At 39.3% G+C, this 25,320-nt stretch overlaps 1 protein-coding gene across 2 annotated transcripts in view; it reads left to right on the forward strand.

The window, feature by feature from the left end:
• The window catches only part of TAF4B (TATA-box binding protein associated factor 4b), a 70,270-nt gene that overhangs the window by 15,910 nt on the left and 29,040 nt on the right, over positions 1 to 25,320 (forward strand). Inside the window, exons 4-10 of one of the 2 annotated variants that reach the window (XM_085220923.1) lie at positions 4,182 to 4,349; positions 4,455 to 4,580; positions 6,707 to 6,796; positions 10,576 to 11,151; positions 15,933 to 16,068; positions 16,592 to 16,697; positions 22,691 to 22,863. In XM_085220923.1, coding sequence (XP_085077049.1) covers positions 4,182 to 4,349; positions 4,455 to 4,580; positions 6,707 to 6,796; positions 10,576 to 11,151; positions 15,933 to 16,068; positions 16,592 to 16,697; positions 22,691 to 22,863 — 1,375 coding nt within the window. The remainder of the gene's footprint in view (positions 1 to 4,181; positions 4,350 to 4,454; positions 4,581 to 6,706; positions 6,797 to 10,575; positions 11,152 to 15,932; positions 16,069 to 16,591; positions 16,698 to 22,690; positions 22,864 to 25,320) is intronic. The other variant, XM_031552843.2, reaches the window with a different exon arrangement.

The raw sequence follows: 25,320 nt of genomic DNA on the forward strand, positions 1-25,320 counted from the left end.
AGAGAACTGAAGAAAATATAGATGCTTCTTGTTATTTCTAACTAATGTGGTTTTTACTAAGCTGATAACTTCTGCTCTTAATTTAATTATGCTTCTGCCAGCATGTGTCAGATCATCTTCCCTCACTGTAGTAGAAAGCGCTCTCACAATGGCATTGAACAATGTGTAAAATAAATAGTCTGAAGAACCATTTTCAGTGCATTTGTGCTCTATGACTGAGCTCCACCAAGCTCCAGCTGAAGCTTTTCTGGGGAATGGAGACCTCCTAATGCTTTTACGTTTGAGTTCCCTGATTACTTGGGGGGGGGGGGGGGGGGAGGGAAACTATAGTTAAGATGGTGCTGAAGGGAAAATGAGCTGTCTGTACCAGTCAGGATTTTTTTTTTTTTTTTTTTCAAGTTTGAGGTTTTGAGCTTTTGTTTCCTTTTTCTCATTATAGACTGAAGACCTCTGTTCTCCAAGTGAATTAAGTGAATTTAGTAGGCAGATTGCAAAAATATGTAGATATACAATTACTGGAAATGTATTACTGTTTTTCCACTATGTTTTTTTTCTTGTTTCTCATTAGCAGAGTGAAATGATGTAGGACTACTCCGATGAGACCATTGGTACTTGTAGAATATGAGACATAGATCCAGTTGTTTCTATGTTCCAGGGGACCACGGGATTGTGCACATGTGATGAAAAGAGAACTGCTTCTTTCTGTTCTGTTCTCCCTGTAGGCTAGGGGGAAAATCAGAGATTTTTTTTGTACTTGTCTTTTTTTTTTTTTTGTGACCAAGCTGACTTGAGCTGTAGTAGTTGACCAAGCATTCAGAAAATGAGGAGAAAAAAAAAAATTCCAGCTGGAGTATGTTCTTGACCTTGAGTGTTTGAAAGATGGAGAGATAAGTTTGCTGACTGCAGCAACTAATAGTCTGACTTACAGATTTGTCCTCCTGCTGTTCTTCTGTATTAGTAACTGAAAACTACCCACAGCTCTATCTGTGATGTTTTCTCTCTTCCTTCTCAGTGTAAATGGATAATATTGGAATGGAAAGGGAAACCCAGAGACCTCTTCTAATACATTTTCTATTTCACTGAGAATGGAACCAATGTATGCTTTGTGTCTGTCAAGAATAATAGTGGGTATTCCTGACCTATTTTTGTTTTGGAATACTAGCTTGCAAACCATGTATTTGTGATCTCTACACAGAGGTCTTTGGAATGTAAAAGCAAGAGTCATCTGCTGTACTGTCCTTACACTGCAGGGAAGAGATAGATGTGAAGATTTTTTCCATTAGATGGGTGAAGCTGCATACATAGTCACCATTTAATGTGAATAAATGTTGAGGATTACCATTCTGTTAACTAATTTTCAATTACATTTGTCTTTGAAAAGGTTCTTCTGTACTTTCTTTGTTCATCTTTGATGTAATCAGTTCAACTTGTGATTTTGTGAAATGTTTAAAGAGGTAGACAGTATTTTTGGCAAGAAAGTTTGTAGAAACTTGAACACTTTTAATGAGCATACAGTTTGATTGAGGCTGCAGGAGGGATGACTAGGAAAAGTTAATACTGCTATTTTGTTTGGAATGGCTTTCTCAGAGCATGTTTTGCACAGTATTTGCAAAATGCTCCGTGCAAGTCCCTTTTATAATAGAGTAAATAAGTGCAGTACGGATACACGCTATCCTAGGGCCACTTCAGTGTTAACTCTGGGGCAGCCAAAAGGAAGAGGTCTGTCAAGGGAGCCTGTATGTAAGGTTGCACGAACTGCCTGTGGAAAGAAGGGAAGAGAGCCCTTGAGCCTGGCTTCCTTGGTGGCAGTGTTGTTCAGAAGTCCTGAAAGAAATTGCTGGTCTTAACCTTAGATGTTTTTTGAGATCCAGAAGGGGAATGTTGGTGTATAAATATGTCTTCACAAAAAGTGGGGAACAATTGAGATGAAATGATACTTGCCTTCATTTGTCTCTTATCCTGTTTGAAGTATAACCTGGTGTTCACTGCAAAACTCCCTCTGGTTGCTGACTTTTTCTCCTCATCTACAAAGATATTTGTTTGTTTTGTTCTCCTCATCTACAAAGATATTTGTTTGTTTTGGTTCCTGAATGTTTGAGCTCAGAGGTTGTACAAAATACTTGCACTTCTTAATTTTTTTTCCTTCTTCCCAGATGGAATAACATGGTTGCAAAGTATCTAATTAGCGTCGTGCTGGGGCACTTTCATTTAGATGCAGAACACTTCTCTTGAAATGACTTCAAAATATGCAGGATTAATGCCATTTGTGTGTGTGTGTGTATGTGTGTGTGACTGTTTCTGTGTTGCTCAAAGTGAGAATGAGAATTGTCAGTAGTGTAAAAAGGTTGAGGGCAGATGACAGAAGTTAATTCCCATATACTTGTCTTCCTGGGAAAAGGGTCCAGCAGACTTCCTGTTGTTCCCTCCCTCAGCTGATAAAATACTGTTCTGGACCTGATGTGTAAACACACTGGAATTTGCAAGAGAGCAGCTCCAGCAAACCTCATGTTTTCAGTTTTTAAAAGCCCAGGGCATTGCAGCTTGACAGTTCTGTACTTTGTCCCCTTCTGTCTTCCTCCCTTCCATCTGTTTGTGGGATTCTCATGCCCAGTTTGCCTCCCTGTGGTCTTAGAGCTGATGAGCTTCATCCTTGGAAGAGGCAGTGGTGGTGGCAAAGATCCTGCAGAGAGCTATTAAAGTGTTATCAATGGTGGGAGCCCAAGCTGGAAAGCTTTCTGGTAGCTGACTGCTTCTTTCATATCAAGCTGGCAGCACTTTGTAGGGGAGCAGGATACACCCAGGAAAAAGAAAATTTAACAAAAGTGCCAGTGTTTTGCTCTAGCTTTAAGCATTTGCTCACTAATTTTCCCTGTCCTGAAATATTTAATAACACGTTGATATTCTACACATGCTCTGTCCAGTTCTGATTTTTTAATTTCTTTTTTTTAATTGATGATAAGGTAAGTTGGGCTCTTGCATTACCGTCTTATGACTAACTGTCAATTAGCAGTGTGATTGCTAAACGAAAGTGATGTTTAAATGTATTAGGAGTCAGTGAAAGCAGCTGTGTTGGGCAGATCTGAAACATGAATTTGACCTACAAAACAGCCTTTCTTTTGAGACTTTTGGGGAAGGGCTGGAGGAAAAAACAGTACCTAACTGCAGGCTTCAAATGCTAAACTGAACCTTTGCTTATTTCTGTATTCTATGGCTTCAATCTATGGCTTTTTAGTAGGCAACTTGAGAAAATGAAAGAAGTGGGGCACAAAATCTTACTCGTGTTCTGTTGTATTAGAAGAATGGTGTAATTGGATGTTTTTTTAATTCTAATTAGACCTGAAATAGAAATACTCATGTTTACTAGGTTTTCTTTGGCAACTAGTATTTTTTTAGCGTCGTTTGCAAAGGAGAAAGGCATTTGTGTGGTGTTTTTTTTCTAAACCTTCACGATGCTCATGCTACTGGAGCTTCTGTATCTGTTGATAGATAAAGAGATTTGAAAAGGAAGTGAAAGTCTCATACATGAGTATTGACAGGGTTTGTGTCTTGATGAATTTGAGACAGATCGACGTTGATCCCCATGAAGAAAATACAAGAAGAACTACTTACGTGCTTTTGTTCATCTGGTTTTTGCTGCTGCATCCTTCCAAAATGGACACGACACTTTTCATCTGGTGCCTGTGTGATAGGAAACATAAGCAATATCACAAATGGGAGAGGAGCTGCAGGGGAAGAAAGGAATATAAATAATCACCTAAAGTTGTATTTATCTTCAGAGTGCTGTCACTTGGCTTAGTGTTAAATTGATTAGTCTTAGACTATAGAAGCCTGGCAAAGTTTGAACTTTGGTTTTGAACTATGTGTTTCTTCACGACTACTTTTTCCTTTCCTTCACTTGAAGTTACAGGCACTTTCTTTAATATTGGTAAGCCTTTGTCCTTCCCTACCACCCACAGACTTAAAAAACAGGTTGGCTATGGGAGGTCCTGTGATTTAGGGTATTAAACAGTCTCTCAAAGGAAAAAAAAATAATTCAAACTTCTGAAAATAAAGATAAGATTTGTTCATTTATGTTTTAAATAGTAATCTCGAGTGAGGAGGAAGGATGCTAGCAGAATGTAGCATTTGTTATTTGTGCTAGTCTTAGGTTTTAAAATTGTTATTTTTTTTTTTCTTTTCAGCCAGCAGCTGCAACAGCTAGTGTTACTGCAGTTACTGCTGTAAAGCCTTTGAGTACTGGAACACCTGTAAAACTTCCAGTTACAGGACCACCTGCACAATCCATCTCCCAAAAGGCAGTCTCTGTGAAAGCAGAGGTCACAACAGTAGCACAGACCAGCACTTCTACAGTAAGAGGAAAAAAAAGAAGTTTTTAATTAAAAATTAACATTCTCTACATTCATCAGAGGTCGGAGAGCCAACTTGACATCTAACAGTCTTTATTTCCGCCATAGGAGATGCTAGAGAATGTGAAGAAATGCAAGAATTTCCTTGCTACTCTAATAAAATTGGCATCTAGTAGTGGACCTCAAGCCACTGAAATGGGGCAGAATGTGAAGAATCTGGTGCAAAATCTATTGGTGAGACCTTTTTTTTTTTTAAAAAAAAAAAAGCAAAGTCTGACATTTATATGTTGATCTTATATTGATCTTAATGTTGACTTCATAATTTTGTTCCTTCTCTTTCTACTTGTGTTGTTTTTTAAACAGCTCGAGTGGTACAATACCTCAGATCCTCCAAAATATTTCATTACAATGTGCGTTTTAACTGGATTCCATATTGTAATTTCCCCTCTCATTCCTATTTCATTTTATGCACACAGGTAACTGTGACAACAGGAACAGTTTATTGTTTTTATATAGTTTTTGGGTCTGAGCTAGTCTACATTAGTGTAGGTTTGAGTTCTCAGTAGCAAGAGTTTTGCTGTGGTGATTGTAGTTCAGTGCTGAGTCTGTATTGCTGTTTTACTCCAGGACTGAACTGATTTGCACACTGCTGGTGAAGCTCGATTGAAATGAGTGTGAAATTATCCATGTCTTTAGACAGTGGGATGGAGAAAATAATGTGATGGCTTGCCAGCCTATCTGCTTGCCTTGTGCTGTACCCCAGCAGAGCTGGACTTTTTTGGTAATGGTTTCTCCTGGTACTACTTTTCTTGGCATTTGACCATCACTGCAGTTTTAGCTTTCCACTTCAGCAGAAGGATATGTGCTGGTAGAGGGAGATGGCTTTGGAAGTCGTACTGAAGGAATTTCTTAGTTTAGAAAAGCATAGTGTAGAAAGAGGTGTAATTTGAGAGAACAGATTGTTTTAAGATGCAGCCTTGCAAAAATCTTTGATTGCCCTTCTCCCACTGCCTTTTTCTTTGTCCCTGCTGGACTATACACTACAATTCCATTGGAGTGTGCTAGAATTAATCCTTGTTGTGCTTACAATGCTTTTTATAAAGAACAGTAATTACCAGCCATTAATAAACTGTTTAACTGTGCATTTGTTTGCTTTTTGCAGTATTTTTAAAATGCTGTTTTTCTGTTATTCAGTATGTGTGTATGGTGTGAATGCAGAATAAATTAATGTTTCATATGCATGGGGGAAACACATAAGCAGCAGCTGTGAAGTAAAGTGGTCCTCAAGGCAGCATTTCATGGAGTGGGTGTCAAGAACCTTAATGTGCACTGAGATGTGCTGTACCAAATCCCTGCAATTGTATCAGTGGGACCTCAGTGACCTGTATCCACAGCCAGACAGGCAGCAGATCCAATGACAAGAATTGAGCTGCTTGAAGTTCTGTTCTTCTGTGAATACATGGTGTTTAAGCCCCCTGCTCTGACCACATAGTTGTTCTGTGGGAGGATAGAGGCGAAAGCCATAACTTCTCTGCTGACTTCTCTGGTTGGCAAGAGGGCCTCTCTGCCTTTTGTCTTCTGTACCTTCCTTATGGAAGGAAAGGTCTCACCTGGCAGGGTGAGTAGTAGCCGCCAGTCTGAGACTGCATGCCACTTCATCTGTGTTGCTGGGGCACTGAAGTGTAAGGGGTCACAGAAGTCTGCTGCAGCTTCCTAACCCTCTGAAGCCACTGAAATAGGTGTCTGCGGCAGGAAGAGTAAAGAGCATTGAAGAGACTGATTGAGAGGATTGTTACCCTAATGGTATGCAGAAGTGATATTCTGTTCTTTCTCTTTCTTCAGAAAGAAAGCATTAAGTATTATGCTTTATTATGCTTTCGTGAGCATTAGACTGGAATCGTTTTACAAAAGCTATCGAGTTGTCTTTTGTCTCCTTTCTGTATAAATTTTGATCCCCATGCTGATAAACTACCTTTATAGCAATAAGTACTCCTGATGGATTTTGCATATTTCTGCATAAAAGATGTACTCAAAAGGATCGACGTTACTTATAAATTTGTTTCTTTTAATTCACTTTAGTGAATGTTTGAATGGATATTCTCATGTGTATTAGCAGCTACAGTGTCTGTAGGTGAACAAAGAAACTTAATTTTTTAATACTGTATCTAGATTATAACATTATTCTATCCTAAAATGCTTTCTTTAAACATACAGGTGGAAAGAAGTATTTGAGTACTGAAAGTGAACAGCATCATGATAGTGTAAACTTCCATGAATTGTTGATACACCTGAAAAAAAAAAAAAAGAAAAAAAAAGATTCATACCTATGAATTACTGTTGTAATTATACTTTCCTCTTAGGAAGCAAAAATTGAACCAGAAGAATTTACAAAGAAACTGTATGTAGAGCTGAAGTCTTCTCCACAGCCCTATTTAGTTCCTTTTCTCAAGGTAAGTGTCTGATTGTGGATATAAAGAATTTAGTTGGAGGGGAGGGCGGGGGATCAGAAAATGTTTTAATTGCTTTCAAATTGTTATTTCCTCCAATCAGTTGAGGAAATGGTGCTTAGCCTAGCTAATGTTGTGTGACTGCTGCGCTTGGAAAGACAGAGGTTTTTGTGGGGGGATTTCAGAAAAGTTACCTTCAGCTGTATTCTCGGGTTGGAGAGTAATTACTCTCCAGTTATTACTGGACACAAATCGTTTGGAAGCTGATACATCTACAGTAGAGCAGTTACACTAAGATGACCTTTTACTTGCTCAGCAAAGCTGTAGTTGCTTTGAATTCTAATAAAGAAGAGTGACAACAGAAGCTGTTTTGCAGTATTTAAGCTTAAAGAATCTTCGTAACACTGGCATTCTGATTTCTGCTGGCTTGTGTTTAATTGCAGACAGTTCTTTTGTTTTAAAAAAAGTTCTCATTTCTTCAGAAAGTTTCTGAGTGGGCTGCTTCAACTTGGAGAAAGTAATTGAGGATAACTATCTCCATTCAGGGAAATAATTGTATACATAAGAAAATGCTTTCTGTGTATGTGCCTACCGTACTTAATTATCTGGCAGAATAGTTTATTGACAAAACAAAAAATTAATGTCTTTGTCACGTAACAACCACTAAATCCCAGCAAGCTTGGGAAACTTTGTTATATTTACTTAATTGCAATGTACAGTGTTCTTAGAACTGATAGATCTGTACTTCCTTGACATTCAGTATAGGCACAGTGGTGCATCAAGGAAGAATAGTTAAGTGGTAAAGGTGGAAGAGAAGTTTGCTGGATTTTTCCTGCTTTCTTAGTATTTGACAGTATGTACAAGAATGATCTGGTAATGTTGTTACTACTTTGGGTGTCTAGTGCTGATCTGTTCAGGTATAGGGTATTTCTGTGATAGGGGCAGCCTTCAAATGCTTTGATAGTAAATTTGCTACACTAGAAAACTACAGTCTTCTAGTAGAAGCTGTAGAAGCTAGTAGATTTGTTGGAAGAGGTCCAGAAGGAGGCCATGAGGATGAACAGAAGGCTGGAGCATCACTCCTAGGAAAAAAGGCTGAGAGAGCTGGATTTGTTCATTCTGGAGAAGAGAAGGCTCCAGGGAGGTCTTATGACCTTCCAGTACTTAAAGAGAGCTTATAACCAGGAGGAAGACTGACTTCTTACATAGGTAGATGGTGATAGGAAAAGGGGGATAGTTTTAAATTAAAAGAGGGGAGATTTAGATTAGATTTTAGACAAAAATTGTTTACTCTGAGAGCAGAGAGGCACTGGCACAGCAGCCCAGAGAAGCTGTGGTACCCCATCCTCTAGGTGCTCAAGGCCGGATTGGATGGGGCCCTGGGCAGCTGAGTTGCTGGGGGGCAGCCCTGCCCATGGCATGGGGTGGGACTGGATGGGCTCTAAATTCCTTCCAGCCTAAGTCAATCTATGATTCTCTGCTAGATGTAATAAAATTGTTATTTGTCCTTTTTTTTTTTTTTTTTTTTACTGTCTAAATTCCTGGTGTTTCCTTATAAAAAGTCAAGGACAACTCAAAAGGCAGTTCTTCCTTTACCCTATTTGCATTATTATGACATATCGTAATTCAGAGTTTTTCATGTTAACTTTCTAGAATAACATGTGCAACAACTGCAGCACAGAGTACTCTGTTACTTTTGGACAGCTTTATCCTGGCGTCAGAATGACCAGGCTGTGCATGCAGGGTCAGCACAACTAACAAAGCTTTTCTTTGAGCTTTGGTAGCTGCCAGGGCAAGTTTGACTTTGTAAGTAATGTGTCTGCCTTCTGTAGGTCCCTGGCTAAGAATCCCTGCTGGACACTAGCTGTGTTCCCAGAGCAGTGTGGAGGAATCTCAGTATCACTGCAGAACTATAGCCTGCATCTGGCACAGCCAGAACTCATCCTGGAAGTAGCAAGCTCCCTGGACCACCTCATGCCTAAGAACCAGGGAGCTGCTGCATTGCATTTGCTAACACTTCTACAACCCTTAAAGTTCCTCAGGCATTCATTAGTTTACACATAGCTCTGTCTTCACATGTTGATGTAAATGCTTATCCTGAGTTAATAAGCTGTCCCACAGCATGGGGAGCAGGTCAGTTTTGGTGTAAGGACCTCAGGGCAGTTCCGTGGGACTTAGATTGACCTGTGTCAGGCCTGGGCTGGTGTCACGCAGAGCTGCTGTGTGCCATCAGGTATCACGTAGGCTTTTCTGCTTTCATCTGTATCCACACCCCTGTAATCCTTAGTGAGGTACCCTCTCCCAGTTGTATACTATGTTAACAACAAAATACTATGACTTCAGCAGCATTGTTCAAGCACTATCGTGATTGAATTTAACTGACTTCATAGTATTACCCATCCCTTAAAGCATCTTGTACCCTGGTTGCTTTTTTTCTGACATATCTTAAGGCTGTGTAGCCAGCACAGACCAGGCTTGCTTGGCACATACTGTGGGCAGCTGCTATGGGACTGAGTGCCAAATGGCAGCTGACTTCATAGGCACTTCTCTTCACTGCTGGCCTTGTCTGGGGGAAACACTTGTGTCTCAAGTCTGGGAAGAAGTTTGATAAGGGTTGTTGCCAACTCATTTTAGCTAGTAAAGTGGAATTTTAGGGAAGGTTCTCTGTCCTTATCTTTTGAGCTGCGGCTTTTGATGCAGCTGTTGCATGTATTTTGTTTCACTGATTCCAACAGGTTGAAAAGAGCATTGACTTTGGCTGCAGTGCCACCTTGATGTTCATATCTGTGCTGGATGCTTTTCCTGAATAAACTGCATCAGGAACGTTAGGAAAGTTAAGCAGTCCTTTAAAAGATGAGGAAGCAAACATTAAAGATAGAAGTGCTGTAGAAAGATGTACAAAAATTTACTCAGTCAGTATATTAGCAAGACATCACGTTCCTGTTGTGAACGTGGTGAAGCCCAGAGCAACAGTACTATGCTGGAGATATACAAACTTCAAAAATTGTCAAGGGAAAAAAGTTTTTGTGTGAATGTACTGGTAGCTGTAGAAATTATTTCCCCTGATTCTGAGCCATAACAGATTGTAAATAGTCAAGGAGAAAATCTATGGAGGGCATGAAGATTATTCTGTCCATTAACCTTCTCAAACATAGCTGTACTAAAAATGAGATGTTGCCAGATATCTTTACTAATGTTCTCCTGTTGCAGAAAACTTAGCTGGCTTAAGCTGTGCTGCTGCAGCTATTCAGACATTAGTAAAGTGGTATCCCCCCCTAGTGTAGATACAGCTGTATTGGTATTCAAGTGCTCGTGTCTTCAGAACTTGCTTCCGATCTTACTGGATAATTTGTAGCTCTCTGTTGGAGAAGCTAAATGGAATAAACACAGCTGTTATAATATAGCAGACTTCTTTTTTTGGCAAAACGAAAAATGTTGAGATAGAATAGTTCAACTGGTCTTATTCTGGAGCATAAATTCCACATTGAAACATTCTAAACAAAAGAAACTTAGAGACAAGTGTCTCCAAAGATTGCACCCAAGTACTGAAGACACAGTGACTGTTGTCTTTGTTCAACCTATGTGGGTGATTCTTATCTCCATCATTTCAAGAATACTTGTTTCTTCTATGAATTCTAGCAAAATATTTTGTTTGGAATAACCAGATTATTTCCTGATGTTAAGAAATTAAACTGGGATGTGAGGAAGAGGCTGATGTAATATTCAGTATTGTTGAAGACTATTCTAGTGTTATTCTGTTGTTTTTTCTTTTTGTCTTCTAGAAAAGTATGCTTGCCTTACGGCAGCTAATGCCAAATGCTCAGAGTTTTATCCAGCAGTGTATGCAGCAGCCTGCTCCGACCCAAGAAGCTGTTTCAATTTGTACTTCTGCACTAACTCCTTCCACAGCAGTGGTAACTTCACCTGTAGCAACCAATTCTCTTCCTGTTATAAAACCAGTGTCTGCCTCCACGACAGTCACAGCTGCTCCTGTTATAAAACCAGTCCTTTCCAGTGCATCGGTGACAACCTCTCTGCAGGCTATGAAGCCTGTTCCTGCCTCTGCAGTGGTGACAGCCTCTCTTCGTCCTGCATCTTCTGTCCTCACTACAACAATATCAACATCAGGGCTCACTGCTATCCAAACTGTAAAGCCAATCTTCACCTCTGCAGTAGCAACATCATCTCTCCAGTCTGTAAAGCCCGTGCTCGTCTCTACAGTGGCATCCTCAGCAGCAACCCCTCTCCAGCCTTTGAAACCTGTCATGGGCACCCCCATCAGTATTAAAATCTCACAGCCCAACTCCATCATTGCGCAGCCAGTGGCCGCTCAGCAAGTGGTCAAAGTGAAACAGTTGGTAAGATTAATTTCCTTTGTAACTGGGCTTCTTTTATTTGACATTTTGTCAAGGTGATACCAATTTGCATCTTAGAGGTGTTCATTTGTCATATGAACCTAGCCTGCCATGAGTTAACCAGTTCTGAGATAGTTGTGGATGTTGTGCAGTTGTTGAAAAGGTCAGTCTAAAGCCAGTCTGTAAGCGAGGTGTACTGCAAGATGTACTGACCACTGTTCCACCAGACTGAGCATCCAGACTGAAACGTGAGAGAACATGTGTTCGGGCTCCTGGTGTGCATGCAGCTGTGCTAGCTTGGTATATGAAAGAAAAGGCAGGAAGTGCTTGTGTCAGAAAAAGAAATTGATGATGGGGTCCTTATGTTAATTACTATCAGATGCCCTGTGAGGGCTGTGCCTCTGTTGACCCCCAAGGATTCCAGTCTCCCTACCTTTATAGGCTCTGCTCTGCACGCTTTTCAGAAATAGGTGACTTGATGATATGTAGTGGAACGCTAAGTTAAAGTTATGAACTAGCTCAAGGAGCTTTTCAGAGGAGAATTCTGACCTCCACATTTACTAAGATATTTTAGTCATAATGTCATCCAAAGTTTATTTTTTTTTCTGTTCGGCCTCAATAGGTAACAAATTCCAGGAGGAATAGTTGTATATTAAAACAATACTCTCAAAAACAATGTGTTAACATTTTTTCTTGGCATAGGTTAAGTTCTTATGGCTGCTAATGGTAAATATCAGAAAATGTGGATCCACTGATATATATCCAACAGAGCAACGTTGTGAAATAAGTTAGGTTTTGAGATAATGAGGAGTATGTTGTGTAAGTAGTATGCATTCTACTGCATGGAAGATTAGGAAAATAGTCATCTTTTGGCAGATAAATAACTTTTCTTGTATAGGACTTCCTTGTAAAAATGCGTTCCTTCAAACAAAGGGAAAATATGCTTCCTCTGAAGCTAAATTTGCTTACAACAGGTGTAGTAGTATAGTACTGTGTGAATTTCCATTGTAGCTTGCTTATTGTATGTTCTTAATTTAATAGTATTCAGGTTCACTGAAGTATTTTGTATTTGTTTTTTTCCTTTCCAAGTGTGTAAGGAAAATGTAATATAAGAATCATTCTTAGTAAAGAGCTAATTTTACCAGATTTCCACCTCTTCAGACTTAATTAAGAACAAAACATTGAACTATATAGGGGAGGATCCTTTTTATGAATGTTTTTTTTAAAAACTAAGCAGTTACTAACAAATTTGGATAGTAGTAGCTAGAGCCAAATTGGAAAAAGAATTGGTACCTTTATTGTCTTCAAGGACTAAATTTGAAATTCCAGCCAGAAGAAAATGAGAGCTTCTTAGGCTGTACAAAGGCTGGAGAGCATTTGTTGGCTCCATGGCAAGCCATGTAATTCAGGGGAACGATTGACCATCTGTACAACTAGATGAGGAAACGTATCTCTGCACTGGGGAGTTAAGATGCTTTGTGAATACAATTTTGTTGAACTCATGAAATGACTTCTGCCTCCTTCAGTACTGAAGCATGGCATCCTTAATGCAATTGCTTTTCTTTATTCTGTGTTATAAATATTGACTTATAATATAAAATATAAAGCATATTTTAATTAGTTTAGGTAAATCCCAAGCATAGCAATTAAAATAATTTCTGTTCAAAAATGGTGTGTAATTTTGGTCTTAGGTGTAGTTAAAGGGTTTAGTTGACCACTGGCAGCTCAGCCATATCAGGATGCTGGTGTTTGTTCAGGCAGCCAGTTAGCACAAGGAGCAAGTTGGTGGAAGTGGTTGCATCTTCTAGGACTTCCCTGATGCTTTGTCTTTTAAAAGGAAGAGGGCCTGCCTGCTCCCACAAGAAAACAAATCAGGATCTTGCCTCCCTAAAGAGAAGGGTCCTGCTGCCAACTGGAAGGAAGCACATGCCAGCTGTGCGAATCTGTCCATACGGTGCTGCCAGCAATTTTTTTTTCCTTTCTGGCCCTCAGGGTTGTCTGATGCCATACATTCTCTCTGCGTGTCCGTTTCTAATTTGTCTTCCTTGTGCTCAAGGAATTTAAGGAAGCATCTTCTGTGCTTTCATGTGCCAGATCTATTGTAACATCATTGATGCTTCAGTTTTCAACACTGCAGTGGTTTCCTATTAAAACTGTGATGGGAGTGATGTAGCATGCAGGTCTTTCTTGTCTGGAACATGATTATCACAACTCTGTCTGTATGGTGGACTCTGAGGGATCTGCTCTTATGGGATGCTGTTGGGACTGGATTGTGTGTCTGTGCTGTCTTCCCAGCAGCTGCACACTCTGCAGGATGCCCTCCCTGTGACTTCTTTCCTTAATGTGAACTAATTTAAGTGCATTTGTTAGCAAAGATTTTTCACCTGAGAAATAAAGTGTGTCTTGCCATAGCATTGCTTTGTCTTAGTAAAACACGGTAAATCAAAGTTTGTTACCAGCTGCTGACTTCTAATGATAAGAACACTTCTATGAAACTACAACTTAGAGCATTAAGAGCAAGAGCTTCATGGTGCAGTCCTCTCAGCCACCGGTGAGGTGTGCTCACTTGCTACTGCTGGTGGCTGAAGCTACTCAGGTCTCTCTCAGGCAGCTGTTTCTGAGCTGATAGCTGGGTGTTGCATTGCACTTTAAGTGTTGCTGCTCTTTATTCTGATGTCTCTGTCAACTTCCTTAAGGCATACTAACCTGAAGAAAAGAGACAGTAACTCTTTTTCTTATAGAGATCTCTTTTTGTAGAATTTTATTTTCTGGCATTAGATCCTTGTTGGAATTTCTAGAATTGTTGCCCTTTGCTGGTTCCAAGGACTTTCAGCTTTTGCTAGCCTAGCATCTAGAATGGCAGACAAAAGCAGCTTTACTGCCAGTGCATCCTTTCTGGTTTCTGGTTGATCTAGTCTCATCAGTCACTTAATATATTTCTCCAATTTCCATCTAGGCTATTGATTTAACATTGCCCATCTGTTCTTTTGTCTGCCACACCTTAATCTTGAATACTTATGCTTCCTCCTGTGCTGTTTCAGTTTTTTGTATGCTGAAGATGAAGCACCATGCTCACTGACGGTAGGGAAGATCTCTAGGTGCCTGTCAGTATGGACGCTGGCAGATCCTGTGAGTAGTTTGTCCGAGCTGCTTGGTTGTTCAGTAATTTTCTGAACATATAAATTGTGTCCTTAATGTTTTTGACTTCCAGCGTACGGAAGGTGAATCTTTTCAGAAAGATCAAATTGTGTCTTGGCTAAAAACAAATAGAAGCAAACATTAGTGCCTGTACTTGTTTGTGATGAAGTGCTTTGTGTGTGAGACTTTGTCCACAATCACTGTCTGTATTCCTATGGTTGTTTCATCTGCATAAAAATGTAGAGAGATACGCATCTTGTGTTTTTTCCTCAAGAATGGTGTGTTCTTTGTCTAGTTTTTGAACACCACCTTCAGCTCAGTTGTTCTACATTACCACTGTTATGTCAAATCATGATGCTATAAGCAGCATATTATAACTGGAGCTGTCGGGGGAGTGTGTACCTTGACATCTTCAGATGCAGAGCACATTTTCTTGTGAACATGTGGTTCTGGTGCTCATGATGTTCGCTGATTAAATTTGAAGTTAATTGGCAGAAGGAGACAGCCTAATTTCTAAGTGCAATAAATGTCAATTCTTCACGTTTAACTCTAAACTTGTATAGTTTAAATACAAACACTGTTTGAGCACTTTTTAGACTTTCTGAAATTAGACTTAAAAAGCAGAGAATGTGTTTTCTCAACCATTTTTCTGTCGGCTTCTTGCCTCTAACCAGCTAGGATTCAATCTGTAGATGTTAGTAATTTTGGTAACTTTTAATCCTTGGTGAAAAGGTTTTTCTGCAACTTGTAATTAAGAGCTTTTGCAGAAGATATATCAAAAGCTGCAGTCCAGTTTCAGCTAGCTAGGAGCCTTAGAAATGAAGCTTTGGGGATATCACTATTGCTTTCTTGCATTTTAATGGTTACCCCTGAAGAGGAAGAATTAGTATTTACAGGCTGTGCCTTTAGGTCTGTGTTGTGATGACATCCTGCTGTCAGGTTGTGTTTCTTTCAAGAGCCTCTTTAAACAACGCTATCAGCCCTTCCCTTTATACCCTTCAGCAGTGTACTGCTGTTTTTGCACAGAGGCAAACACCTCAGTACAGGTGTTGCTAGTTAGCACTTCATGTTCCATCTAACTGGTGCATTTCATGTACTTTTGTTTAACACTTCAAAACTTGGCATCTCAATTTACAATTGACCTTTCAGCTCCAAAAATGCATCAGTAACTTCATAGTGTGTACTCTTCACTAAAGGAAAAGAATTTCATGCAAGGCTTCTGTTTGTTTTGGTGATTTTTTGTGAAACTAGATGTGTATAATACCTACTGTTTTGAGCTTGTTGGCAGACAGTCTCAATATTCAATTGGTAGCCCTGTTAAGAAAGACTTAGGAAAGGTTCTTAGCGTAGCAGACTGTAGAATTCAGTGAAATTTTCCTGATACAGCTACTGAGAGTAGGAATTAAATGCCTGTTAGAACTTGCTGAATAAGCTTTAAGCGCAACGCTAGTCATTAAGATTTTGTTTCTTGACTTTAAAGTTGAAAGTAGTTTTTCTTTGAGCATTTTGTTTTTTATAAACTGAGAGCTAGACGTACATGCATGCCCTGCAGCACTTCTGACGGAATGAACATGTTGATATTATCTACCTCTCTGTATATTTGTTTCACTCTTTTCACTCTTCATGTTGGTTAATTCCACTTGCAGGTAGTCCAACAACCGTCAGGAACCATTGTAAAGCAAGTATCCACACTTCCACAGTCCTCAGCACTGACTCTTCAGACACCTGTTGAGAAGAGGATGCCGCTGAATACACTTGTTCAAACAAACCAATTTCCTGCTGGTATGGAGAAGGGAGAACGCTACTGAGGTGTAAAAAATAAGTATGGGCTGTTGGTAGATTGCAGGGAAGTAAGAAGGCGTTGTGTATTGGAGCATTCAGTTCTGTTTTAGGAATCCTGGTGAGAAGCTCAGCACCATGTCCACTTCTGTTAATTGTTAAGCAAGTGTTGCTCCATAGCAATTTAATTTTTAAAATACTGTGAGTAAAATCCTTGCAGTAAACTTTCTTTGAACTGCCGTAATCTTGAGAATTGTTTCAAGAGACTTCTTCCTTCAGCAGATCCAGGTTGATGCATAAGTTTTTGTCACAGCCAATAAGTTTTCATTTAAACCTCTCACTGATCAGCACGGAGGAGGGTGTTTGAGAGTGTAGGATTTTTGGCCTTACAGAATGTAGCACTTCACAGTGTCTGGTTTCCTGATTGTTACTGAGTCTGCAGTACCTTTGTTAGAAGTATGAACTGATTAAACAGCATTAAAAAGCATTTTGCTTTCTATATGGCATGTTCTTTGTTTTGTTTTAGGCTCTGTTCTGAAGCAAGCTGCCCTGCCAGGAAATAAAATTCTGTCGCTTCAAGCATCTCCTCTTCAGAAAACTAAAATAAAAGAGAATGGAACAACATCCTTCAGGTAAAAATAAACAATATAGTTTACTACAGGAAGGAACAAAAGAAACAGCACATATAGAAGAGGGAACAGAGCCCAGATAAAACTGGCTTTCTTTAAAGACTTATGATTGGTGTTTTTATCTTATATTTTAAATTGTCAAACAGGAATCTAAAAACTCAGACCTTTTAGTAGATCTTATTCCTAGTATAGGATAACTGTCTCAGTGAGTTAGGTTTTTCACTGTTATTTCAAGAGTGTAATTACACAAACAGTGCACATCGGTATGTATCAGTTTTTCATTTGTAGAGGAGACATTGATCTTGATCCTGTGAGTACTGCTAACTAAAGTTACCCTGTATTAAAAGCTCTCCGTAGCATTAAGTCAGATATAAGTACTACTTTTTACAGACAGCCAGATAGCGTTGAGCTGTAATTTGGACTGGCTAGCAACCTGTTTAAAGCTGTGTGCTGTATTATAGGATCTTTTATTAGCTCTTCTTACAAGCTTGTTCCTATGTATAGAGGTGGAACTCTTTGACTACACCTCTAATTATGGCTTCTGGCATATTCTAGAGAACATGCCAGATTTGAAGAATACTTAAAGCTTCTAGTTCTGATAACTGATTAACTTTTAAAAAGGAGAAATGATATATTTTTTTCTAGCTTTAAAATGTAATGTTGAAATAGTAGTAGGCTGCCGTAATTATGCAATATTAGCTTTAAGACCTTAAGGCAAACTTGAAGTTAGTCTTCCAGAGATAAACGCAGACATGACACTTTTGTGCTTTTGACCCATTGACCTCTCATTGTTTGAAAGCTATGACTTTGTTCTGATGCATATCCAAACAAATAAAAACAGACAAACAAACAAAAAAAGTAAACAAAACATCTCATAAATATTTTAAAAAACAAAACCTGGTCCTCCCTAGGAATGAGATTTTTCTGTGCTCCTCCAGTAAAGATGCATTAATTTTCTAGGATGAAGAAGTTTGAACTGAGTTTCTTGAAGTTCTATCTTGTCAGGTTTTTAGAGTATTTAGAAATAACTGTGCTTCTACAATGTGATCCAAGATGGATTTCTGCTCTGCTGGACTATGAATTTGTAATTAGCTGAAGTCCATGACAACTCAGGTCTGAAATCTCTAGCTTAGCTTACTCTTTTCTAATAGATTTCTTGTCCCTGAAGAATTTATCTCTTCAGATATCTTCCCAATGCTTGCACTCACCAATGCAACCAAGCAGGCCTAGCATCACCTAATGTTATTCTAGCCTTGGCAATAGACTTTCCCCATTGAGTCCTGAAGTAGTTTGCTCTCTTCTGTCTTTTATTATTCCTAGCAAAGCTAATTTTCCTGGCTTATGATCCATCAGCCAGCTGATCCATGAGGCAGAGAACACGATAGCCCCCTTTCAGGTTTTGTGATGGGATTTGTTATGGGCAGAGAGCACATCTTCATAACTGATGCGACTGTAAATGGGTACTTACGCTTCAATGAGAGACTGTAGTTTTGTCATGAAGCCTGGCTCCTTTTACCTTGTTTTGTTAGGATTTGGGAATGTGATACTTACCAAACCCTGCTTAAGTTGGATTTTGACCTTGTTTAATCACAGAATCACAAAATTGTATGGGTTTGAAGGGACCTCTGGAGATCATCCAGTACAACTCCCCTGCTAGTGCAGGTTAACTAGAATAGTTTGCACAAGAAAGTGTCCAGGTGAATTTTTAGTATCTCCAGAGGAGGCTTAGCAACTTCTCTAGCAACTTGTTCTAGTGTTCTTTGAGAGTAAAGCAAAGTTCTTTCTTATGTTCATATGGAATTTCCTGTTTTTTTGGTTGTGCCTGTTAAAACCCCTTTTCCTATCACTGAGAATCAACAAAAAGAGCATGTCCCCATCCGCTTGAGACATGTTCGTTAGATGATAAAAATCTCTTATCTGTCTTCTCTTCTCTAGGCTAAGCAGTCCCATGTCTCTCAATTTTTTCTCATAAGGGAGATATTTCTTAATCTCCTTCGAACCCACTGGACTCTCTCGAAGATCTGTCTTTCTTGAACTGGGGAGGTCAGAACTGGATGCAGTACTCCAGATGTGGCCTCTGTTTCTTTTTTGATTGCTAGAGATGAGAATGGGAAGGGGTGATTTTCTTGTTTCAATTTTGAAAAGTCCTCCTAGAAAAAGTAAGATTTCAGCTAAACCTTGTACATCACTGGCAGTTGGTTGTCCCATGGAATGCACTGTAAGGAGTGGTCTGCTTTAAAAACAAACATCAAGAGTTTTATAAACTGTTCTACTTTTTTGGTAGAGTATCACAGATTCATAGAATGGCTTGGATTGGAAGGGTGCTCAAGGATTAAGTTTCAACCCCCCTGCTACAGCCAGGATTGCCAACTTCTAGGTCAAGTACTAGATCAGATTGCCCAGGGTCCCATCCAGCCTGACCTTAACTAACTCTGGGGATGGGGCATCCACAAACTCCCTGGGCAACCTGTTCCAGCACCTCACCACACTCAGTAAAAAAAAAAAACAAAAACAAACAAACAAACAAAAAAAAAAACTTCCCCCTGACATCTATCTAAATCTCCCTTGTGTTAGTTTAAAACCATTCCCTTTATCCTATCACTATCTACCCATGTAAAAAGTTTATTTCCTTCATGTTTATGAATTTCCTTTAAATATTGCAGCCTATCTTAATAGGAGAGGTGCTCCAGTCCTTTGATCATCTTTGTGGCCCTCCTATGGATGCTTTCCAAAAGCTCCTTATCTTTCCTTTGTTGGGGGCCCCAGAGTTGGACATAGTACTCCAACTGGGGCCTCATGAGGACAGAGTAGAGGGGGACAATCACCTCCCTTGACCTTCTGGCCACCCATCTTCTGATAGAACCCAGGATACCATTAGCCTTCCAGGCTGCAAACACACACTGTTGACTCATTACCTTTTTAATCAACCAGAACCCTAAGTCCTTCTCAGCAGGGTTACTCTCAGAGTTCTCTCAGTTTGTATACATATCTGGGATTACCTTGACTCAAGTACAAAACCTTGTCCTTTGCTTTGTTGAACAACAAAGCAAGTATATACTGGAGCACCCTGGGGAAAAAAAAATAATAAGGTGCATATTCACTTCTTAAAGTACTTGTGCATTCCTTGCATCTGTTCTACCTGTTATTTTCAAAAATGGATACAGCTGATTTGAGAATTTAGATTGGGAAGTTCCAGAAATCAGAACTGCTAGTCAAGCAGGAGTGAGATAGCAGAGTGGAAAAATCTAGGCAGCTGCTCCTGCCCATGATGATCAGGAGTGCTAGTGAGTCTTGCTCTGCTGGAATTGTTCTGTCCCCTGTAGTAGTCTGGGGTAGTGCACGGAAGTTTGAGTTAAGTATACCTCAGTAGTTTTCACTTTTACTATTAAAAAATAATAATAATTGAGTAAATAGAAAATGGATTGTGAAGAAAATGAGTGCGTTGTTCAAACACCAGAGGGTGCCACAGTCTCACTTTTCAACCACTACAACCAAATCTGTAAGCAAGGAAGTACATCTGCATTGCTTGAGCATATTTCTCCAGTTGAGTATTCAATTTGAATGTCAAATATGACTCCATACAGGATAACATTGAGAGCAGAGCATTCTGTTTTATTGTTTGTCCTGACAACCTCAAGCACTGGAGATTTGTAACAGCTAGGAGAGTGTTCTTGTTGACTTCTGGGTGTGATATGAGCAAATGCAGAAAAGCATTAATGGCTGTGATAAAGATGATGGACTTTGTGGAGGTTTTGCTGAAGATGAAAGCAAGTCAGCATCTAACCAAACACCTCCATATGTATTCTAGAATATTTTTCATTTATCACCTTAATGGAGCGGTTTTAATAGTTCACTCTAAATACATGATACCATGCTTAAAATGATTGAGTTTTGTTAAAATAGCAAGGAATAATGAACAGTAAAGAGTGCAGACTTCACTTGGGCTTCTGAAACTTATGTTATTTGCTAGTGAGCACTATTGCTTAGGGAAATTTTGTGGTGCGCTCTTTGGACTAAGTAAAATAAGTACAGCGGTGTTTTTCTAAAGGCAGAAGAATCTTTCATCAAAGCTAGTAACTTAGTGCAGTCTTATGTCGGCAGTGCAGAAGTTAGAATTGGTCTTCAAAACCAGCACGGGTAGAGATGGCTGCTTGTGCATGAGTTCTCATGTGTGTGCACTCATAAGAGAGATTACCATTGGAAATACAGTAGAAAATAGTTACTTGATAATGTGAGGCTGAAACATAGAATTGTGGCTAGATGTATAGTCCAGAAGGTTACTTGTTGCTTTCTTGAGTACTTGGAGTATGTATCCAGATTGAAAACTGAAATGGTATGATAGTTTACCTGTGCTACAAGCATCCTAATGTAGACTCCATAAACAAGGGTCCTTTTCTTAATGTGATGAATCTGAGGCATAAGCCTAGTCAGGAAGCTATGTCTAGTTAAGACTTAATGTATGAAACAGATTTGAGAATCTGTTGGTCTCCTTTTTCCTAAGTGAATTATATAGAAGCTGTCTGGCATGTGAGTACACAAATGAAAGGCAGGAAGGGTAGGAGAAGGCTGGATTAATTTCTTAGCCAAGCTCCTCTTCATGATATTGGGGGAGAAGTCTTACACCATAGAACACTATTGAAGTCTGAAAAGGAAAAATCTGTAGTTTAAGGAAAAACAAACATCACTGTTGTATCTTTTGAGCATCACTAAAACCCAACCCATTTTCCAATAAATTCAATTTATACCTATTGCTAATCAGAAAACATTCTCCAAGAGATCCCATTTCGTCTAGGAATAGGAAGCTTCTGACCTGCTCCTGATTCAAGAGTTATTTAGGCAATACAGTGCTTTTTGAAGGTAAACTTCATCAGAGAATACCTTCGCAAAAATTCCTTTTTCCCAAATCAAAAGATATTCAAATTGAGTGTTTCCAACAGCTTATCTGAATTAATACTGCAGGCTTCTGTTCTGGATTGGTCCTAAACCCTCAAAGCTAACATTACAACCTTTGTCACTTTGTGAAAAGCAAAAAGGCTTTCTCTTTATGATCTAAAGCTTTCTGAAAGTAACTTGGATTGTTTCATTGCAAAACTTCTCCAAAAATTTCACAAATGAGATTTATTAAGTATTTTAGCTTACAAGATCGATCTTAAAGCTGAAACATGCAAACTATTTGCTTAATGTGAGCTTTACCATGATGGCAGGGAGCCCTAGCTGTGTTAGCCCAAAACATGCCACAGTTGGATTTTTGTTTTGAGCTTCAACAGAATCCAGCTTACAAGGGAATGCTGAGAACTGGAGCTCTGCCACTGTTCTTCAGAAATGTGGCACCCTCCACACCATGTGCAGACAGTAGGGTTGATTCAGAGAGCAAGATCTGAGTTGATTGTAGCGTACAGGCAAGAAGGGAACTCTGGGGAAAAAAGTAAGTTGAAATCAGGGTTGCGCTCATACGCTTTCCCTGCGATCTTCAGTTTGTAGGGCAGGCATATCTGTTAGAAAATTGCCTTGCTCATAGTTTAACTAATCAATATTCAACTTTATTCTACACTTGTTGCTATTCAGTGAATTGTATTTTTATAACAAATTTCAATTAACTTGTGACTTTAACTCAGTAACTCCAAGAGGAATCTCGACTTCTGAACACCATTGCTAATAAATACCACTGCTGTAAGATCAGTGGTGGAGATGGGGAATCTCATGGGAATTTTAAACCATGGTTTACCTCAGCCCTTTGTTTCCAAGGTTATTCAGAATTTAAGTTTCTTCTAAAGAATTTGCATACCTAGCAACTGAGTCATTAGTCAAACTAACATTTGAGAAACTTGAATGAATTGTGCAGGCTTGTTGTGAGGCTTCTTTACCTAAACACTTCCACAGCAAAAACTTGTAGTATAGAGAGAGACTCCAAAATATGTGAACATACTTGTTGATAGAAGCAGCCTTTTCTTTGTATCCATTCTGAATGAAGCATAAAATGTTGTATTTCTCTTTAGCAGAGATGAAGATGACGTAAATGATGTGACTTCCATGGCTGGAGTCAACATTAATGAAGAGAGCGCATGCATTCTGGCAACAAATTCAGAGCTCATTGGTACTGTGATCCGCTCTTGTGCAGATGAACCTTTTCTGTTTTCTGAAGCACTTCAGAAGAAGATTTTGAACATCGGTGAGAACAAAACATGTAATTAGTATGTGTTACTGTAGTGTGTCCTTGCCTTTCGTTAGCCAGCCTCTCCTCTTTGAAGGAGTCAGAACTCTAAGATCTGTCAACTTCATTTGTGTGTTTCTACTAAACTATATTGACTCCTCCTAGTAGAGAAATAATCTTCAATTTTTTTTTTATGTAGAAGTAGATTGAAGCGCAGTAGGGGAGAAGACAAACTGGTGCCACTTTTACTTATAAGAAGTTAGCTACTACTACTCTTACGTTTAATGGAGCACATAAAAAAACATACAGATGTTAATTTCACATGCCGAAGTATGCTTTTCTATTCCTGCAGCTCCTAATTGGATACATTAAATTGACTTCTCTGGAAACATTTGCATTCCTTAGCCTGTTGGGGTTGTATTTATTCTGCTGACCAAGGCTGCAGATCCTGCCCCTGTGGTTAGGAGGAAATTTCATGCTGCTGATAGAATCATAGAATTGCTTAGGTTGGAAGAGACCTCAAAGATCATCAAGTCCAACCTCAGCTTAACCATGCTACCCTAACTCTAACAAGCCATCATTGAATCATGTGCCTGAGCACCACATCTAGATAGTTTTAAAACACATTCAGGGATGGTGACTCATCCACCTATATGCACAGGGCAGGCCTTTGCTTTTGACTCCCTCTATGGAAAACTCTTTCATTGAGTTCCATACAAAAGGAGATGTTAGTTATCTGTCTGTATGAGTGGATAATACTGTGGAAGGTATGTTATGTCAAAGCAGGGAGTGGAGCGTGCATTTGTGTAGCACCACATTGTTGTTTACAGCAAGCTTGATATTTTTCAGTGCCTTGTTCCTGTTCCCTGCTTGGTCGCTTGCCATTCTGTAACAGTAAGTTTAGCAGCTCAGCATCTATAATATAAAGCCCCCAGTTCATATGTGCAGCCATAATTCAAGCCGTAACACAAGTGGTCTTGTTACATGATCAGAAAGTCTTCCTGTTTCTATGTGCAACTTATTCCCAGTCCAAGCAATGCAACTAGCTTGTGAATAGCATGTATCTTGCAAATTCTGTATGCTACCTTCGTATACTCCATGTACTCCACACTGGCACAGATCTGCCATTTGAACTACATGGAGTATGGTTCAGTGAAGGCAGTGCTGTGTTACTAATTGAAAGGGGAAAATATACGTTGGAACTGGAGCATAGAAGCTTTTCTCCTAGTAAGTAGTTAGTCTCCTTCTCTTAGTAGAAGGCTATCTAGTTATCCAGGCAGTACACATAAGGAAAAATAGAGCTCTAAAAAACAAAAACAAAAAAATAAAACAAAAAAAAAACCCCACATACTTGTACAACAACTGTTTTGTGGGGTTCAGGCAACTTATTTAAAGATGGAAAACATAAGTACAACTCTTTCAAGACGTGCATGATAGCTGTTGCATGTTTATGACATGAATTATTATTAATGAAAAATGTTTTGATAGTGAGAAAAGTATTACTGTCAGAGATTACAACAACTTAGAAAATAGATGCTTCTGTTCCTTAGCTGAGATCCTTCCTCTGTTCAGGGAGTATATGTGGAGGGTGGTTTTGAGGTTTGGGGGAATTTAATTCTGGTCTTTAAACTGAAGTTTCATGTATCCTGATTGTATAGTGGTAAATTATGGAGGAAGCATTAAAAGATGCTTGAGCAAAATGAGCTTTGCACTCAACTGAAGTACAGTCTAATATTTACCATCTGAATTCAAACAGGGAGAGCGTTTTGATCATAGCCTGGGAAAACATTGTAGATTTTCCCTGACTTGCTACTCTAACTGAAAAGGTATAATAAAGGCAGATGAAATAGGTGATTAGTTTTTTACAGTGTACTGTTTATCCATTCTTAACACTCCACTTGGCAATAAATACCAAAATGGATTTTGAATGCTATTATGTATTGCATCATAAGTCTTAACAACTATTGCAAATGCTATGAGGGGCAAGGAAAAGAGCTTCTGGAAGGTACTGTGCAGAAAGTGTGTGAAACCACTGTCAGCCTCACCCACAAGGCAGTGCTTTCTAGGTGTCCTGGTGGAGCTGCACTGTGTGAACCACAGGCATGCTGCTTCATCTCAGCCTGCAGGAAGGTGTGAGGTGACACCTCACCCTGAGCATGGGGTCCAGGCAGCTTCAAAAGCAGCTACTGAAATACAGAGGAACAGCAGTACTTGTCAGTGAACAGGGAGAGTGGTGTCAGCCAGAGAGAATGGGTTGAAGGCACGATGACCCCAGTTCCTTTAGGTCTTTGTTTTTAAAGCTTCTACCTTAGGATAGTTGGGTCAGTCTGCTATGGACTGGTTGGTCGAGGTAGGTGAGAGGATGCCTGGGTCTCATATGCTTGGAGAGCTCTGCGAAAATTTTCCCTGTTCATCGAATAAATGTGATGAGTTGTTAACAAGCATGGTGTCAAGCAGGGCAAAATGTAATTCTCT

Source organism: Meleagris gallopavo, chromosome 3 (genome assembly GCF_905368555.1).
Source record: "Meleagris gallopavo chromosome 3, MGAL_WU_HG_1.1, whole genome shotgun sequence".
Lineage (NCBI taxonomy): Eukaryota > Metazoa > Chordata > Aves > Galliformes > Phasianidae > Meleagris > Meleagris gallopavo.